This window comes from Salvelinus fontinalis, chromosome 37 (genome assembly GCF_029448725.1).
Source record: "Salvelinus fontinalis isolate EN_2023a chromosome 37, ASM2944872v1, whole genome shotgun sequence".
NCBI classification, from domain to species: domain Eukaryota; kingdom Metazoa; phylum Chordata; class Actinopteri; order Salmoniformes; family Salmonidae; genus Salvelinus; species Salvelinus fontinalis.
The window spans coordinates 1,559,993-1,580,750 of NC_074701.1; the positions used below are offsets into that span (position 1 = coordinate 1,559,993).

The 20,758-nt window shown below is 41.0% G+C and overlaps 1 protein-coding gene across 1 annotated transcript in view; it reads left to right on the forward strand.

Moving 5' to 3' along the window:
* LOC129835970 (cadherin-23-like) overlaps nt 1-20,758 on the forward strand; it is a 717,892-nt gene that overhangs the window by 507,625 nt on the left and 189,509 nt on the right. The window contains exons 18-21 of the mRNA XM_055901677.1: nt 2,284-2,356; nt 3,722-3,838; nt 4,583-4,695; nt 7,299-7,406. Coding sequence (XP_055757652.1) covers nt 2,284-2,356; nt 3,722-3,838; nt 4,583-4,695; nt 7,299-7,406 — 411 coding nt within the window. The remainder of the gene's footprint in view (nt 1-2,283; nt 2,357-3,721; nt 3,839-4,582; nt 4,696-7,298; nt 7,407-20,758) is intronic.

A 20,758-nucleotide genomic window follows, 5' to 3' on the forward strand; every position in this document is an offset into this window, starting at 1 on the left:
CTCTCTCTCTCTCTCTCTCTCTCTCTCTCTCTCTCTCTCTCCTCTCTCTCTCTCTCTCTCTCTCTCTCTCTCTCTCTCTCTCTCTCTCTCTCTCTCTCTCTCTCTCTCTCTCTCTCTCTCTCTCTCTCTCTCTCTCTCTCTCTCTCTCTCTCTCTCTCTCTCTGTCTCTCTGTCTCTCTGTCTCTCTGTCTCTCTGTCTCTCTGTCTCTGTCTCTGTCGTCTCCCATACACGCTGAGGCTACAGCTGGGATTCATAGCTCATCTTGTATCAGAGACTTCCCAAATAAATGAGTACATAGTATACAGTTGAAGTCGGAAGTTTACATACACTTAGGTTGGAGTCATTAAAACTAATTTTTCAACCACTCCACACATTTCTTGTTAACAAACTATCGTTTTGGCAAGACGGTTAGGACATCTACTTTGTGCATGACACAAGTCATTTTTCCAACAATTGTTGACAGACAGATTATTTCACTTAAAATTCACTGTATCACAATTTCAGTTGGTCAGAAGTTTACATATACTAAGTTGACTGTGCCTTTAAACAGTTTGGAAAATTGCAGAAAATTATTTCATGGCTTTAGAAGTTTATGTTAGGCTAATTGATATAATTTGAGTCAATTGAAGGTTTAAATGTGGATGTATTTCAAGGCCTACCTTCAAACTCAGTGCCTCTTTGCTTGACATCATGGGAAAATCAAAAGAAATCAGCCAAGACCTCAGATAAACATTGTAGACCCCCACAAGTCTGGTTCATCCTTGGGAGCAATCTCCAAATGCCTGAAGGTACCATGTTCATCTCTGTAACAAACAACAGTACGCAAGTATAAACACCATGGGACAACGCAGCCGTCATACCGCTCAGGAAGGAGACGCGTTCTGTCTCCTAGAGATGAACGTATTTTGGTGCGAAAAGTGCAAATCAATCCCAGAACAACAGCAAAAGACCTTGTGAAGATGCTGGAGGAAACAGGTACAAAAGTAGCTATATACACAGTAAAACGAGTCCTATATCGACATAACCTGAAAGGCCGCTCAGCAAGGAAGAAGCCACTGCTCCAAAACCGCCATAAAAAGCCAGACTACGGTTTGCAACTACACATGGGGACAAAGATCATACTTTTTGGAGAAAGGTTCTCTGGTCTGATGAAACAAAAATGTAACTATTTGGCCATAATGACCATCATTATGTTTGTAGGAAAAAGGGGGACGCTTACAAGCCGAAGAACACCATACAAACTGTGAAGCACTCAGGAGGGACTGGTGCACTTCACAAAATAGATGGCATCATGAGGGAGGAAAATCATGTGGATATATTGAAGCAACATCTCAAGACATCAGTCAGGATGTTAAAGCTTGGTTGCAAATGTGTCTTCCAAATGCACAATGACCCCAAGCATATTTCCAAAGTTGTGGCAAAATGGCTTAAGGACAACAAAGTCAAGGTATTGGAGTGGCCATCACAAAGCCCTGACCTCAATCCTATAGAAAATTTGTAGCCAGAACTGAAAAAGCATGTGCGAGCAAGGAGGCCTACAAACCTGACTCAGTTACACCAGCTCTGTCAGGAGGAATGGGCAAAATTCACCCAATGTACTGTGGGAAGCTTATGGAAGGCTACTCGAAACGTTTGACAGAAGTTAAACAATTTAAAGACAATGCTACAAAATACTAATTGAGTGTATGTAAACTTCTGACCCACTGGGAATGTGATGAATGAAATAAAAGCTGAAATAAATCATTCTCTACTTTTTTTCTGACATTTCACATTCTTAAAATAAAGTGGTGATCCTAACTGACCTAAGACAGGGCATTTTTACTAGAATTAAATGTCAGGAATTGTGAAAAACTGATTTTAAATGTATTTGGCTAAGGTGTATGTAAACTTCCGACTTGTACAACTGTACCTACACACTAACACACACCCACACAGATACACACACTGTAAGCTGGATGTCTAAAACCCTGCTGGTACGATATGTTGGTAATCAGAACCATAATAATGAAACAGAGAAATGTCACAGCCTTAATATCCATTGTTGGACAAAGTAACTATTCCACTACAGTCCCGACAGACCACAGAAAAAGGGCCACAAATATATCACCAACATTATACTACTACTAAGCAAGAGACTATCAGACTCCCCGCACAATACATTTACACACAAAGAAACAGGCTACATATCATAATGTGTTTATTTATTGTTTAAGTACGATCTATTTACTGTTCATGTGATTGTGAAGACTTCGTCTATTTTCTTTGCTCGCCTTCTCCCATAGGATGAAAATGACAACCCACCAAAGTTCAGCAAGCCGTCCTACATTGCCAAGATCCCCGAGAACATCATTGCAGGTGCGTTGGAGTCATAGAAATAGAATAACTTTATTACATAAATAATTATATTTCTACGGTTGGAGTCATTTAGCGAAGACAGCTGGGTTGTGTCTAAACGCCTTACTAGCTGTCAAAAAACCCTGCGTCCTCCATCCTCCAATGCACTTTGGGAGAAAGGCCAGGCGTGGAGGAAACAAGGACAGAGGAAGCAAGGATTTGACAGCTAGTCATGTTTTCAGACACAGCCCTGGTGTTACAATGAGGTCAATGGCTGAGAATGGCTGAGACTGGGAGACTATGCATTCCCTCTGTTCAATTCAAAAAGCTTTGACATAGATCATTACAATTGCCTTTTAAAATAACAATACAGTAATTCAATGGCTAAATCACACCATATCACTTTTTACCCTTTACCTTGAGTTCCTTAAACATGAGCTTTTTCAAGTATATTCCTTCCTTTGCTTTGTGTCCGTATTTTATTTGTCAATTTTTTTTATTTGATTCTTTTTCTTTTTTCTTAACTTGTCTTATCTTTTTGTGTAGATTTGTATAGTATTTTTAAGTGCTTAGCGCGCCAGTGCAGTTAAATGACTATCTCTATCCAGAGCAGAATAGCCGATTATGCTTATTCATTCTCATGAATGTATTCAGTGGACTCTTTCATCCCAGACAATAGATTTGTTTCCAATCGCTGGAGGAAATGAGATATTTGACTACCCCCTCGTCCGTCAAAGCTGCTGCGGAGCTTGGCAAATAGTTCAGACACACACACACACACACTGCCCCCACCGATACACACACACACACACACACACACACACACATATAAATATACACTGGAGGGCTGATTTGAAAGCAAAGTGGGGCTGGTGGACTGTGAGGCTGGATCATGGAGCTAATTTAGCTAGCTAACACCAGGCCTCTGGACTCAGCCTCTCCCAGCCTCTCATCCCCTTCCCTGGGTATTATTGATCATGGCTCTGCCAGGCATGGACCACAATGCCAAACAAGCTGATAATCCACTAATCTATAAACCCACTCACTGCCACTATCCTTCACTGGAAAGGGGGGATGGAAAGTTCTGTTTTTAGAATTATAGACGCAGACAGTCTGTTTCTCTCTCCACTGACTGCCTCTGTTCTGTTGTCCTTTTTCTGTGTTTCTCTCTTTCTCACTACTCTGTCTCCTTCTCTCTCTTTCACTCTGAATAACCACCCCTTTCTCTCCCCCTATCTCACTGAGATCCCCCATTCTTGCTCCCCCTTCTCTCTTTCCCTCCTCATATCCCTTGATTCCTCGCCCCATCCCCCTTGATATCCCTTCTTCTCTCTTCCCCTCTCTTTTACTCACTCCTCTTTTACTCACTCTCTCTCTCTTCCTCAGGGGCGACAGTTGTGTTTGTGAATGCCACTGATCTGGATGCCTCCCGAGAGTTTGGACAGGCCTCCCTCATTTACTCCCTACAGGGCTCCTCCCAGTTCCGCCTCAACACTCGCTCAGGTGTGTGTGCAGTGGCGGACTTAACATCAGGCAACTAAGGCAATTGCCTGGGGCCTCAAATCATCAGAGGGCCTCGTGATTCCATTTTTTTTGTGAAGTCGGGGTGTCAACTTACCGTTGGGCGTTAGAATTGTAGAATGCACAATGTTGCGATTTAAAAATGTTGTGGTGCATCAGCGGTTTTCCTCTTGTTATGTTAGTCATTGACTGTCACTCAATTAGCATGTCAACTACATTTGCTAGGTGAGTTAGCTAGGTGAGTTAGTCTAGCTAGCTACCCTAAACCTTGTTGTAATCATGGCTGAATTACCTTCCGGGAACGAATGGCACCTCCAGCAGCCCCCCTCTAGCGGTTTGGGGTCCTGACCTGCAACCAAATCTCGCTTAGGGCCCCCAAAAGGCTCTGGGAGGGGGCCTCAGAGTGGCCTCTGCGGGGGCCTCCAAATCACTAAGTCTGCCCCTATGTATATGTGTGTGTGTGTGTGTGTGTGTGTGTGTGTGTGTGTGTGTGTGTGTGTGTGTGTGTGTGTGTGTGTGTGTGTGTGTGTGTGTGTGTGTGTGTGTGTGTGTGTGTGTGTGTGTGTGTGTGTGTGTGTGTGTGTGTGTGTGTGTGTGTGTGTGTTTGCGTGTGGACCTGCATGTATATGAGCATGTGTAAATGCAAGAAAGCGAGTGTGTTTTTGTACATGCTTGTATAGTGTCAGATGTGTGTTTGACCTATATATTGCTGTGCGTGTGTTTCAGGAGAGATCACCACTACAGCCTTACTGGACAGAGAGCTTAAGTCGGAGTATATCCTTATCGTCAGAGCTGTGGATGGAGGGGTGGGGCCACTGCAAAAAACTGGCATTGCCACGGTAACCCATCGCCATTTTCATACCTCTTCATGTTTCTTATTGTTCTCAGAGCATTTAGATCAGACCTGGTCAATTATTTTCTACGGAGGGCCACATTAGAATATATTTGTGTCATCGCGGGCCAGAATCATATTACAGGATTATACATCATGTGTATGACTGTGTTGACCGATATAGCTACTGTAAATCATATCCAGATATGCTACTTATTTTACTTTTTTAACATGCACAGAAATAAACCACATCCATGTTCTCCTTTTGGTAGGTAGTTTCATTATTTAACATGCAATGAACTACACAGAGGGAAAAGTACACTGTGCATTCAGCACCACGGACATAAGTCTTGTTAACTGGTATGCACAAAAACAAGAACGAGAGAGAGCTCAACATTACATTTAAACTACTCAATCAGTGTGAGGAGTGAAGTCTCTGATGGGTATTGACTAGAGCAGTGAAGTCAAGTATAGTTTCTGATGTCGCTATGCGCAGGATTGCTGAGAGGTGAGAGTCAGTAAGAGATGATCTGTGCCTTGCCTTGTTATATTTTATCATTAAAATGTCTGTTCACATACATAGGTTGACCCAAACTGTACAAACATCTTCTGAACATGACTCCTAATCATTGGAAAGTTTTGTTCATCGAGAGATGCATAAAACCTCGTCAGGGACATTGTTTTGAATAGTTCTCCAATCACTGCATCAGACTGAAGTTTGATAAGCTCAGTGGGAGTGTTATCCACATTGAAGGTGAAAGGAGAGGAAACTTAAAGCATGTCATTTTCCAACACTTTGAAAACCTCAAAACGACGAGATAACTCACAGCTCAAAGCACGCAGCAGCGTTGTATACTTCTCCCGCTGGTCTTCTGATAGGGAACAGACTAGTAGTGTCGGAAGGTGGGTGAGATTGTTGGCTTCTACTTGGTGTGTCAGGAGGAGTAATTTTCCCTTGAAGGGTTTTACAAGGCTGTACATCTGATGTGCAAAAAGGCCCTTCCCTTTTAGTTTGAAATTCAGTTCATTCATGAGGGCCATGATGTCCATGGTGAAGGCAAAATCAGCCAGCCATTCTTTATCTTGCAGTTGAGGGAAATCCACATATTTTCCTTTCATTTGCAAAAACTCAACAATCTCTGACTTCAGGTCCCACACCCTTTTAAGCACCTTCTCAAAACTCAGCGATCTCACGTTTGACTGGTAGGGGAGATCTGCATGACCTAACTCTGTCTCTTCCAACAGTGAGACAACCTGCCTATGGTTTAAAGAGTTTTGCTCTTATGAAGTTTACCACTTTAGTGACTGTATCCACAAAATGGCTCATTTTCAGAACACATTTACAGAGCACCTCCTGATGAATAATACAATGCAGGAAAATAATTTTCTGATCTGGGTTCACCTCAGCTACTTGATCTTGTATCCTTTTCAAAAGACCAAGGTTTTTTTCCTTTCAAGTTTGGGCGCCCATCGGTGGTCACACTGGATAACTTTTCAAAACTCAGTCCCAGCTTTGCCACACACTTATTAACCTCCACCAATAAATATTTCCCTGTGGTTGTGCTCTTCATTGACTGCACTGAAGCAAGCTCCTCTGTAATTTCAAAGTCTGGGGTAATGCCTCGTAAGAATATCAACAACTGTGCCATGTCACGTGCATCACTGCTGTCATCCAGGGCCAAGGAGAAATAAGTGAAATCCCTTACCTTGTCTTTCAACTGTTGATCCATATTCTCTGCGATGTCCTCAACATGCCGTGTCACTGCTCGTCTTGACAGGGAAACATTTTCAAATAGCTCTTTCTTGTCCGGGCCTAGTATTGCTGGAGAGTGAATTAAACATTATTTAATGAATTCGCCCCCTCAGCTAATGGCTTGCTATGTTTAGCAATTTTGTGGGACAGTACATAGCTAGCTCTCGCAATTCTGTCATTTGCTGAATGCAGTTTTGTGAAAAGTCTTTGCTGCTTTTGCAGCTGAGAAATCAACTCCTTCGATGCACTTGCCCTCTGCTTAGAAGACATGTTCCTAGGTTTCTCTGCATGCTTCATCTGGAAGTGTCGGGACAAGTGGTAGTCTTTCCAGACAGCGATGCTCTCTTTGCACGCTAAGCACAAAGCTTTCCCTGATACCTCAATAAAGAAATATTTCATTATCCACTCTTGCTGGAACACCCTACATTCATTGTCTACTTTCCTTTCCTTTTCATTGAAATCTTTGAAAAACGAATTTGTAACTGTGACATGTGTGTCAGCCTGTCAGTCACTGTCTGTCCATGTGCAGTTGTTATTTATACGTGCCTTCAAAATAAATGTCCCACAAGCGGTGGGAGTTAAATCATTACACAAAGGCAAGTATTCATTGGACTTTTCATTTGAATAACAAATATGTTTTTTTTCAAAACTTTACTAATCGCAAATTCTTTATGTGATCTGAGCATGATTCCGCGGGCCGTATTGAATCGGGTCGCAGGCCGCGTATGTCCCCCGGGCCAGCCTTTGCCTAGGCCTGATTTACATGCTTCTTTTCACTTTGACTCTCTATCTCTTCTATCTCTATGCCTTCAACTGAAATCAGAACAGTCATCAACCCTTTCTTCTCCTCCCTCCAGGTGAACATCACCATCCTGGACATCAACGACAATGCCCCTATGTGGCGAGGTGAGCCCTACCATGCCAACGTGGTGGAGATGAGCCCCATGGACACTGACGTAATCTCTGTGAGTTCAGCTTGCCTTGACCTTTGATGCCCTGACCCCCAAAGATACGCTTTTGCTTGTAGATAAGACAGATCGCTGACTTTTTGGTGGATATTGTTTTTCCTGTTCTGACTTGCCTAGTTAAATAAAGGTTAAATAATCTTTTTTTAATTAAATAAATACTAAACTGATAGGGACTAGGAACTTTAAATGCATTTGAATGCTTCTCCCTTAGATCAGATATGCGGGGTATTTCGGTGGAAATAAATGAACTGTGCTGTACAATGTGTAGCCTGAGGAAACATACTAAATGGGTTACAGTTCAGGGATTTAGAGACACTTCTACAGGTAAGGCGGATTCTGCTGAGAGACAAAGACTTGATTTCAGCATATTTAGACCTAACCCACTGTACTCTGACAGAAAATATACAATACATTTCCCACTGTGCAAATCAACTCAGAGGGCTCCATTTTAACCAACCTGACACAATGATACATCTTATCACTGGCGGTAGCGCTATGGGTCAGAGGGTGTGTCAGAAATATTTTTTGCTATTTTCACTGCAGGAATTATGAGCACAATAGCTGTCGGTGGCAAAGGGGCTTGGTTTTCAATCAACACGTTCCATGGCTTAATACTGCATGCATTTGTTTCACCTTCTGTAGGTTATTGATGGTCTTTGCGTTGTCAACAACTCCAATATGGCTGGGGGCACGGAATATTTTTGTGCTAGTCCATTGTTGATTGATACTACAGTTTATTAAATAGCATAGGCTACAGTAATGAGTAGGGATGTAACAATCGACTGATACCCATGGTCCCGGTTCAAATGTGTAAAGGTCCCGCACAATCATCCTATTTCCCCAAATAAAAATAGTCTCTGAATTACCAAAACATCACCCATAATAGTTGTACGCTATTAACCTGTTCACACGTGCCAACACACGGCTGTGATCATTCTACAGTGGTCCCTGTAGCATAAGATCAAGCCGGTGTGATAAAAAGAACGTCCAGTTTAGGTATGACGCAACAATCAGCATTTGAGCTGGCCACACTGTTTTTTTTCAGAAACATTTTGCACAAACACAGTCATTACAAAGTTATTTTTTTATTTTTATTTCACCTTTATCTAACCAGGTAGGCTAGTTGAGAACACGTTCTCAATTACAACTGCGACCTGGCCAAGATAAAGCAAAGCAGTACGACACAAACAACAACACAGAGTTACACGTGGAATAAACAAGCGTACAGTCAATAACACAATAGAAAAAAAGTATATATATAGTGTGTGCAAATGGCGTGAGGTGGTAAGGTAATAAATAGGCCATAGTAGCGAAGTAATTACAATTTAGCAAATTAACACTTGAGTGATAGATTAGCAGATGGTGATGTAAAAGTAGAAATACTGGTGTGCAAAAGAGCAGAAAAGTAAATAAAAACAATATGGAGATGAAGTTGGTAGATTGGGTGAGCTATGTACAGATGGGCTATATACAGCTGCAGCAATCGGTTAGCTGCTCAGATTGCTGATGTTTAAAGTTAGTGAGGGAAATATAAGTCTCCAGCTTCAGCGATTTTTGCAATTCGATATTTGAAATTATGTCCAGAATGTGAGCAGTTTATTTTTGGATGCAATATTCCGACATTCACAGAAGTAGATACAGTAAAACACAATCATCCAAACCGATAAAAATGTAGGCTATGTTTGTCCTCGCGCCAACTGAGGAAAGACTGACGTATCACAAGCATTCAAATTTTTATAACTCTCGGCTGACAGAAACTACAATATGAATGAACTAATAGCAATTACTATTTATAATTAATCACATCACGGGTGAGCTCACCCTTGATCGAAATAATTGAGGAAAACACTTTGTAGAAATTGATAGTAATCCGACGATGGTTAGTTTCTGTGCATCGCCATGTTTGTTTTTTCACAGAAACCAAAGGTAAGAGGAGACAAGATGAGTTTGGTCTGTTTATAGTATGCATGTTGAAGGGGGTGTGTCGTCTACCGTCGTTCACATCCCACCATTCACTTCCGGAAGTTCTCTAAAAATGGGTGAACCTTTACTCACCTCATTTTGATAGAACATCCTTGGTCCAACAAACGATTACGTGAAACCCAGAATGCATTTTATGTCAACAAACTTGGCTCCACACACAGCTGGAATTAGCTTAACTCATCATAATCAGTTCAAACTTCAATAAAGTATTTTACACAGATAATATGTGTCTGTTACAATCTATGCAATAATCGGAATGCATGTTTTGTCACCAGTACTTTAAAACATTTGAATAAAACAGTAAATATATAAATAATTATCACACAAAACATTTTCTGATAGTGATTTATTGATACAAGCGGAGCGTGCCGGCAGTCAATCACGTAACCTCTCACTCCCACTCAGCCATTCGGTGTTGTTGTTCATGTATGTAGCTAGTGAGCTAAGCTGTAGCATTAGCAATGTCTTCCAAAAGGAGACAACTCACAAATGTGGATATTCTGTAGATTTTTTAATATTCTGATAATGAGTCTGAAAGTCGGGAATCGGATTCTGACAGTGACAGTGAGGAGCTGCCCCCCAACCTTGTAGCCATTGAGAACCCTGAATCTGAGGACCCCTTACCTACTGATGAAGTCCCAGGTCCCTTTGAAGATGCTGGTGGTGATGGAGGCAGACCGACAGTGGATGAAGTACAGGAGTTCTGTGGTAGCTGGAAGGCTGCCAGCCATTTCACCCCTCTTGGCCCTGCTGTTTGCTTTGATGAGTCCCAGTCTGGAGTGCAAAGCCCCTTGCCATTTCCATCTGAGGCAGAGTGCTTCAAGTTGTTTCTGACAGAAGTGGTGGGAGACATAGTAGAAGAGACCAAACGCTATGCCTTGGAGCTACAGGAGAAGAGAGAGCCAGGAGTAAGGGGGAAACTAGCTAAATGTGTGAAACCACAATTAGTGAAATGTATACCTTCCTGGTGACAGTCCTCATGGTAATAGTAAAGAAGAACTCCCAAAGATAATACTGGAGCACAGATCCTATGTTTGCAACTTACTTCTTTGCCACCCTCTTTTCCCAAGACCGCTTCCTAGTTCTGCTGTGATGCCTGCATTTTGTCAACAATGCTACTGCCAACCTAAATGACCCTTTATACAAAATAAGAAATGTTCTTACCAGCCTGACATTAGCATTTGGTTGGGTCTTTGTGCCATACAAGGACCTATGCATTGATGAATCCCTCATGTTATGGAAAGGTAGGCTGGCGTTCTGTCAATATATTCCCTCCAAAAGGCACAGGTTTGGGGTCAAGTTCTGCGTCATGTGCGACGTGAAGACAGGATTTGTCCAGGACGTTACAGTCTGCAAAGGGTCCACCATTGACATCCAACATTATGAGGGGCTTGGGGTGTCCGGGTCCGCGGTGGCGACAATGCTGGCTCCTCATCTCGGCAAGGGACAAACTTTGTATGTGAACAATTGGTACAGCAGTCCCACACTCTTCCAGCATCTGCTCTCCAACAGTACAGGGGCCTGTGGCACAGTCAGGTCAAACAGAAAAGGGGATGCCGGCATTCGGAAGCAGGAAGATGCAGAGAGGGGAGGTGGAGTTCAAGGAGAACGGTCAACAGCTGGCAAACGAGACGTCCATGTCCTCTCCACTTTCCATACAGCAACCATGTCGGCCACAGGGAAGGTGTACCACCTGATGGGAGAGAGAAAGATTAAACCAGACTGTGTGTTTGACTATAACCTCAAAATGGGGGCAGTGGATAAGGCGGTATGCTTGCTTTAGCTCGATGGGTGAGCGCATTTGGCACTTTGGGATTATTGCTATTGTACCAATCTAGCTAAATCAAGCATTTTAGCGAATTAGCATCTTTTCAACTAATTACAACTTTTTTCTATTTTGCAACTACTTAGCATGTTAGTTCACGTTCCCCTAACCTTAAGCGTTTTAGGTAACCCTTCCCCTAACCCTTTCCCCAACCTTAACCCTTTAACCTAACCTCTAACCCTAGCCAGCTAGCTAACGTTAGCCACCTAGGCACCTAGCTAGAATTTGTAACATATAATACGTTTAGCAAATTCTTAACATATTGCACATTTTGGATATACGGAACATATAATACGAATTGTAATTCGTAACATATCATTCAAAATGGGTGGTGGACATCCAAATATTACTACTTAACATACGATATGTAACATACTGTATCTATCAGGTTTGAAGGTAAGACCCAGATGCAGACTGTGTCAAAGTAACACTGTTTATTACAGCAACATGGCAGGCAAACGCCAGGTCAAGGCAGGCAGGAGTCGATAACCAGAGTAGTGGGGGAAAGGTACAGGACGGCAGGCAGGCACAGGTCAGGTAAATCCAGAGGTGGGACAAAGGTACAGGATGGCAGGCGGGCTCAGGGTCAGGGGCAGTCAGAGTTGTCAGGCAGGTGGGCTCAGAGTCAGGACAGGCAAGGGTTAAAACCAGGAAGGCGAGAAAGGGAGAGACTGAAAAGCAGGAGCTGAGACAAAAAAAAAATGCTGGTTGACTTGACAAACAGGACGAACTGGCAACAGACCATTAGAGAACACAGGTATAAATATACAGCGGATAATGGGGAAGATGGGCGACACCTGGAGGGGGTGGAGACAATCACAAAGACAGGTGAAACAGATCAGGGTGTGACAGTATCATACCGTACTAAATGGAGTGTCCCGGATTTGCGTACAGAATAATATGAAATGCTCTGAGACCAGGATGCCCTCACACACCTGATCCTGAAACACCTTGACCAACCAAAAACCTACACCAGAGCATTCTTCATAGATTTTTCCTCTGCCTTTAACTCCCTATAACCACACCTTCTACTAGCCAAAATGAATGAACTGGACATTAACCCACATTTCATTCACTGATATCACTGGTTTCTCAGTGATATCTGCGTGGCACCATCAGCATTCAAATGCTTGCAAAATGGCTTGCGCAATATTAGGCTTTATTAGTTGAGTGACAACCAATGTAAATTGCCTGGTTATTGTTATGAAATACACTGCTCAAAAAAATAAAGGGAACACTTAAACAACACAATGTAACTCCAAGTCAATCACACTTCTGTGAAATCAAACTGTCCACTTAGGAAGCAACACTGATTGACAATAAATTTCACATGCTGTTGTGCAAATGGAATAGACAAAAGGTGGAAATGATAGGCAATTAGCAAGACACCCCCCAAAACAGGAGTGATTCTGCAGGTGGTGACCACAGACCACTTCTCAGTTCCTATGCTTCCTGGCTGATGTTTTGGTCACTTTTACATTTACATTACATTTAAGTCATTTAGCAGACGCTCTTATCCAGAGCGACTTACAAATTGGTGCATTCACCTTATGACATCCACTTTTGAATGCTGGCGGTGCTCTCACTCTAGTGGTAGCATGAGACGGAGTCTACAACCCACACAAGTGGCTCAGGTAGTGCAGTTCATTCAGGATGGCACATCAACGCGAACTGTGGCAAAAAGGTTTGCTGTGTCTGTCAGCGTAGTGTCCAGAGCATGCAGGCGCTACCAGGAGACAGGCCAGTACATCAGGAGACGTGGAGGAGGCCGTAGGAGGGCAACAACCCAGCAGCAGGACCGGTACCTCCGCCTTAGTGCAAGGAGGTGCACTGCCAGCACCCTGCAAAATGACCTCCAGCAGGCAACAGGGTAAAGTTGATAAGGGGTACGCTTGCGAACCGCACTGCATGGCCGAAGCAGGAGGAGAAGAGAAGCAGGAGGAGAAGAGAGGCTCACTGACAAAAACTTCCAAATGGTCAAAACCATTCGATTTTGAGACTGGGTGAAATCCAAAATTGTGCTATATATCACAGATATTTTTGAAGATAAATATTGACATTACTATTTCAAACACTTATTATCTGCAAACAAATAACTAAAGTTAATTAGTAGATGATGGTGATTTCAGATAAAAGTGGGGGGGGGAAAAAAACATACATTGCCTAATCTGATAGTGGGGTGATACAGTGGTTCTTCCTTTAAAAGTAGTGTCTGCTGTCACGTTATTTTAACCTGTTAGGGGTGCAGCCCGACACCGGTACACTTATGACAACATCCAGCTCAAAGTGCAGGGCGCAAAATTCAAAAGATATTTTTTTAAATATTTAACTTTCACACATTAACAAGTCCAATACAGCATATGAAAGGTACACATCTTGTGAATCAAGCCAACATGTCCGATTTTTTTAATGTTTTACAGGGAAGACACAATATGTAAATCTATTAGCTAACCACGTTAGCAAAAGACACCACTTTTCTTACTCCATCAGTTTTTTACTCCATCAGTAGCTATCACAAATTCGGCCAAATAAAGATAAAAAATAGCCACTAACCAAGAAACAACCTCATCAGATGACAATCTGATAACATATTTATTGTATAGCATATGTTTTTTTCAAAAAATGTGCATATTTCAGGTATAATTCATAGTTTACATTTCAGCTACAATCTGAAAATGCACTGAAAGCAGCCATAATATTTACAGACACCAACGTCAAATACCTAATTACTCATCATAAAACATTTCTGAAAAATACATAGTGTACAGCAATTGAAAGACAGGCATCTTGTGATTCTAGACAATATTTCCGATTTATTAAATGTTTTACAGCGCAAACAAAATGTAGCGTGATATTAGCATAGCAGCAATAGACAGAAAAACTTGGACGCCCACGACCAGTCAACATGCACGACAGATATATGAAATAACATCATAAATTGGCTTTTACTTTTGCTGATCTTTCATCAGAATGTTGAACAAGGTGTCCTCTGTCCAGATGAGTCGTTGTTTGGATTCACAATGGCAAATTTCCCTCTTCACTTAGCATTGGCACTAGCCGAGTGGCACAAATCTCTCCGACGTAAACACAGTCAGAGGACGGAACACGGCAAAACTCACGAAAAAATTTCAATAATCTGATTAAACTATATTGAAAAAACATACATTACGATGATATGTTCACATGTATCAAAAAAATTCCGAGCCGGGGATAGTTTTCTTCTATTACGGCAGCAAAACAGAAGGCAATGGCACTTCCTTGTCACGCGTTTCAGAGAACCGGAAGTGGACGGTCACGTCAAAGAAATCGCTTTTATTCCACCCCTGACCAAGATGAACACAAAATTTCTTCTCTCACATCCTCTTGAGACCAAGAGGAAGGCGTATGGAGTGTAAGTAGACTCCTAAGTGTAATGACCATATATAGGCATCAAGTTGAACAGAACACATATTTCTGACATTTCACTTCCTGGTCAGGGAAAGTGCTGCCAAAGGAATTCTGTTTCACTCAGAGAAATAATTCCAACGGTTTTAGAAACTAGAGAGTGTTTTCTATCCAATATTAATAATAATATCCATATTGTACGAGCAAGAATTGAGTAGGAGGCCGTATGAAATGAGCACGATTTCACTGGCTACTCAACACTTTCCCTTGCAGCCAGAAGAAGTTTGTTAGCCAATGTTGCCATTAATGCTAGTTAGTGCTAGATTTTCCACCAGAGGGTATCTTTGAGAAGCATTTGACTTTTTTAACATTGGCTGTACTAGAGAATGTAAAACCGTTTGTGCAAGAACATTGTATATGGGATTGATTTTAAGAAATGTTCATTTGATTAATATCATGGTGTTTCGATTCCAAGAAAACCCCTCAGGGTTTCTGTTAGGAAAATATGGCGCTGTACAACGTGACCGGTCGGGAGTAGGCTACTAAGTGACAGCGAGTGAAGAGCAAAATAATCCTAACATTTCCAGACCCTAATTGTAGTCTAACCAATACCTAAAGGGAGATTCAGTGAAAATAAAAATCTCATTGATTTATCAAGACCAGTCCCCATGCTTGTCTCAGAGCAGCGCGAAACAATGCAGAAATAGTTGACCACACGTGGGTAGGCTATTGCTTCAAATCCTATTATAACAATTGGATGACTTTGGGTGTTCCAGTAAGCAACACATTGTTACCTTCATTAGCCTACTTTTTTCCAATATCTGTCATTCAGTGATATTTATTCACATAGTAATTTGTTATGGATCCATCCAGATGTGGTTAAATATACAGTACATCATTCAATCACTCACTCATTTGTGCATGTCATCACACAGCATACAAGTCATCCATGTCTTTAAATACAGTCAAGCATTTTAGTTATAAAACTAAATAACAAAAGGAGCCTTGATTGCTTTTAACCTGTCTAGGATCTGCGTGGCGCTAGCGGCACCCCCCCCCCCCCCCCCCCCACTGAAAAACCAGTGCCGCGAAATTCAAAAAATATATATTTTTAAAATATTTAACTTTCACACATTAAAGTCCAATACAGCTAATGAAAGACACAGATCTTGTGAATCCAATCAACTTGTCCGATTTTTAAAATGTTTTACAGGGAAGACACAATATGTAAAGATGTACATCTATTACCTAAAAACACATTAGCATAATCCACCATCTTTTATTTGTCCACCAACACCAGTAGCCATCACCAATTCGGCTAAACTAAGATATTTATAGCCCCTAACCAACAAAAAAACTCATTAGATGACAGTCTGATAACATATTTATGGTATGGGATAGGTTTTGTTAGAAAAAAGTGCATATTTCAGGTAGATGGCATAGGTTACAATTGCACCCACCGTCACAAATGGAATAGAAAAACTACTTAGAGCAACGTGTTTACCTACTTACTAATCATCAAACATTTCGTAAAAATACACAGCATACACGAATCGAAAGACACAGATCCTGTGAATACAGACAATATTTCAGATTTTCTAAGTGTCTTACAGCGAAAACACAATAAATCGTTATATTAGCGTAGCACATAGCACATAGCAGCCCAGCATTGATTCTAGCCAAAGTGAGCGATAAAAGTCAACATCGCCAAAAGATATTAATTTTTTCACTAACCTTCTCAGAATTCTTCCGATGACACTCCAGTAACATCATATTACACATTCCATATAGAGTTTGATCGCAAATGTTTATATTTAGCCACCAAAATCATGGTTAGACAATGTGAAATGTAGACAAGCTGGTCAGAAAAAGTCCTTGCGCCACTTAGACAGTGATCTACTCTTATACATAAATACTCATAAACGTGACTAAAAAATATAGGGTGGACAGGGATTGATAGACAATTTAATTCTTAATACAATTGCGGAATAACATTTTTTAATTTATCCTTACTTTTCAATACAGTTTGCGGCTAGCGAAGCTACGTCATAAAACATGGCGTCCTAAGCCACTAAAATGTTTCGACAGAAACACGATTTATCATAATAAAAATGTCCTACCTTGAGCTGTTCTTCCATCAGTATCTTGGGCAAAGGATCCTTTCTTGAGAGCAATCGTCTTTTGGTGGAAAGCTGTCCTCTTGCCATGTGGAAATGCCTACTGCGTTCGGGATGAATTGAAAAGCGTGCCCAACTATTCACATCGTTGCAAAAATAAATGTCCCAAAATCGCACTAAACGGATATAAATTGCTATAAAACGCTTTAAATTAACTACCTTATGATGTTTTTAACTCCCATAACGAGTAGAAACATGACCCGAGTAATATTACCCCCTTCACTAATGCTTGGAACAGGAGCGGGCCGGTGTCCTCTAGGCGCATGACGCAGCTCCAAAAGAATGACTAGCTTCAGGGTTTTTTCATTTGTGGGGCCTGTGAACGCGCAATCGACCCCATTGGAATCGTCATCACGTAAAGGCATCCAGGGGAAGACGTAAGAAGTGTCCGTATAGTCATAGCAATATCAGTGCCGTTTTAACTGACTTCAGAACAGTGGCCAACATTTCTGAAATCTGAATCCATGTCAGGGAAATTGCTGTAGAATGGGCTCTGTTCCACTTAGAGACAAAATTTCAACTCCTATAGAAACTATAGACTGTTTTCTATCCAATAATAATAATAATATGCATATTGTACGATCAAGGATTTTGTGGGAAGCCGTTTCAAAAATTACCCAATTAGCATAAATAGTCTAAACAGCGCCCCCATACCCAACAGGTTAAAATCACGGCTAAGGCGATTAAATTAAGTAGGCCTTTAGGCCAATAAGTAAGTTACGCTAAAACAGCTACAGTAACAAAAGTATTTTCATTTTCTTGGAATAGAAACACATTGTCCAGTGCCATTTTGTCCTAACGGAAACCTTTATGCCTACAGTACATGAGCTACAGTAAGAAATGCTTTTTAGTTTTTCTCGGAATAGAAAAAATATTCATCAAATGAATTAAGCAAAATGTATAAAAATCAATCCCATATAGTCTCTTCTATTCAATGCTCCCTTTGACTTTCAAAAACATAGATCCTCAAAGGTTCCCTCTGGTGGGCAAACTAGCACTAACTACCATTAATGGCAACAAATGCTGACACTTAAATAAAGTGCCCTAGAATTTTGCGGCAACTCGCAAGCTGTGCTGCAGTATGTGCTGCAGTATGACGCAACTTTTAAAGGAAGAACCACTTTATACACCCAACGACACACTACTATACACCCAACGACACACTAAGAACCACTTTACACACCCAACGACGCACTACTGTTGAACCAGACTTTGTTATAGCAGGATAATGGCTTGGTTTTTCATTGTGCGGCATGGAAATCAAGCAACAGTTACAGTAAAATAAATGTTTCTAATTACGTGGGTCAACGGTGTGTAATCTCAACTCGCGTTTCATGATGGGCACATGTACAAAATGTATGGAGGGGGTTTTATGCAAGTCCAAAATAATAACGTCAACCGGCTAAAATAATGTACAATAGCCTACACAGATAAAAAGGGTGTCTGCTCACCGTTTTCTGCATCCAAACGTTATCTTTTAACCTGTTTGGGGTGCAAGCCCGACCTCGGACCAAAAATGACAACAGCTGCAGAGCGCGAAATTCAAAATCTATTTTTTTTAAATATTTAACTTTTACACATTAACAAGTCCAATACAGCATTTGAAAGATAAACATCTTGTCAATCCAGCCAACATGTCCGATTTTTTAAATGTTTTACAGAGAAAACACCACATATATTTATGTTAGCTCACCACCAAATACAAAAGTGGACAGACACGTATGAATTATGATTATGAAGTATGAATTATGATTGAAGTAGCATGCACAACCAACCGAAATAAACTAAAACCAACCTAAAGAGCCCAGAAAAAACGACCTCAGATGACAGTCATATAACATGTTACACAATAAATCTATGTTTTGTTCATAAAAAGTGCATATTTTAGCTATAAATCTGTTTTACATTGATGCTACCCAAAAATGCTAACACATAGCTAGAGTCTGAATCCAGCCGGGAGTAGCCAGAGAAAATACATACACCAACGTCGGCTACTAATTACACCTCATAAAACATTTCAGAAAAACATATGGTGGATAACTAATGAAAGACAGATATCTTGTGAATACAGACAACATTTCCGATTTTTGAAGTGTTTTACAGCGAAAACACAATATATCGTTATATTAGCTAACATCATAAGCTAGCATAAGGCAGCATTGATTCTAGTCAAGCGCTAGCCTAGCATAGTTAGCAGCGTTAGCATTCAACAGTTCGACATATATATGAAAAAGCATCCCAAATTGGGTCTTATCTTTCTTGGTACTCCATCAGAATGTTGTAACGGGGTCCAATGTCCAGTAGAGTCTTTAGTTGGGTTCCAGAACGAAGGATTCCCCTCTTTGGTTAGCTAGCACGGTAGCATTGCTGCGCCAGAAAGCGTTTCTTCAAAAAATTCTTCCGTCGTTTCACATCTAAAGTCCAGAATAAATTGCAATAATATAATTAAAGTATATTGAAAAAACAACCTTTAGGATGATTTTGTGACATGTAGCAAATAATATCGTAGTCAGGCATCATATTCAAAGTTACCTACCTTGTTCCAGAAGCCGAGATCAAATTATCCTTCGCGCCCGGATTTTTATTTTAACTGCGCATGTCTCACAAGAAGTTCTGTTATTCAGTCCAGGGACGAGATATTCGACCCCTTTCAATTCTCACTTCCGCATTACAGTCTGAGGTACGCCTCTGACGTGTCCCTATGGTCCTAAGTCAAACGGCCTTTTATAGAGAAGGTCTTAAAGAGACACATCGCATTTTGGGAAACTCAATTCGGCTGGGAAAATGGCTGTAAAAATATTTCTGTTTGACTTAGAGAAACAATTCAAACCTTTTTAGAAACTACAGACTGTTATCTATCCAACAGTAGTAAATATATGCATATTGGAAAATAAAAAGTTTCTTAGGAGGCCGTTTGAAAATGTGCACACATTTTCCAGTTTTTTCAATATTCAGCGTGCAGCCATAACAGGTTAATAAAGCTTTGGTGATTAAGATTTATTTCAAAGCAGTCTCACGAGCCATAGCTTTTATTGATAGGCTTGGCTACTAGTACTTTGCGAATGCATTGGGCAGGACATAAAAAACAGCCTCCATTGAGGGGAGAGGAGGCTATGCTTTTTTTTAAATCAAATTAAACTTAATGGAAAATGTTTCTAAATACGAGGTTTACCGCCCTTAAAAGCAATCCTCCCTTAATCCATGAGCATATGGTAAGGTAAAAACCTGTCTTTCTGCCCCTGAACAAGGCAGTTAACTCACTGTTCCTAGGCCGTCATTGTAAATAAGAATTTATTCTTAACTCACTTGCCTAGTTAAAAAGGTAAAATAAAGAAAAAAATTAAGAAAATATGACCACTGTGCGTCTCAGCTGGATAGGCTGCGCTTCCACTCTCAAAATCCATACCATTACCAACCGCATTACCGTTAAGACCTGCTTTTCGATTGTCTTAAATCTTGCCATTTGCATGGCATGAAATTGACATTTTTGCACTTGTTTATAAGGACACACCTAAAATATTCCCACGCTTCCCACCTCAGCGCAAGCAAGCTGATGTTAGACAGGAAAGTTGGCGAACCTGGCGCAAGTGGTTGAAAATGCCACAGCTCTAGTTTACATGGCGAAATTGCAAACGAACATGTGTTTGACAATGCACCCCCTTAGCACCAGCCAAAAATATAGCCCAGAGTCATACATGATGTTTAGAATAATAAGTTCCGAGGGAGTGGTTGAACTCAATCAGGGGAACAGCTAGACCACCCCAGGCCACCAGACCAAACTTTTATTATTGGGCAATACACTCTACGACTACTGTAAGTCACAGTGTAGCTCATATTAAGTCAACATTTTGATATTATTATCCCTCCCTCCCTCATTGGTGTCTTTGGCAACATGTTACTAATGAACCCTTGATTGTCCATTAATTAACAAGGCACCGGTGAGTGCAATTAAGGCAGTCCAATCGCTAATTAAAATGTAG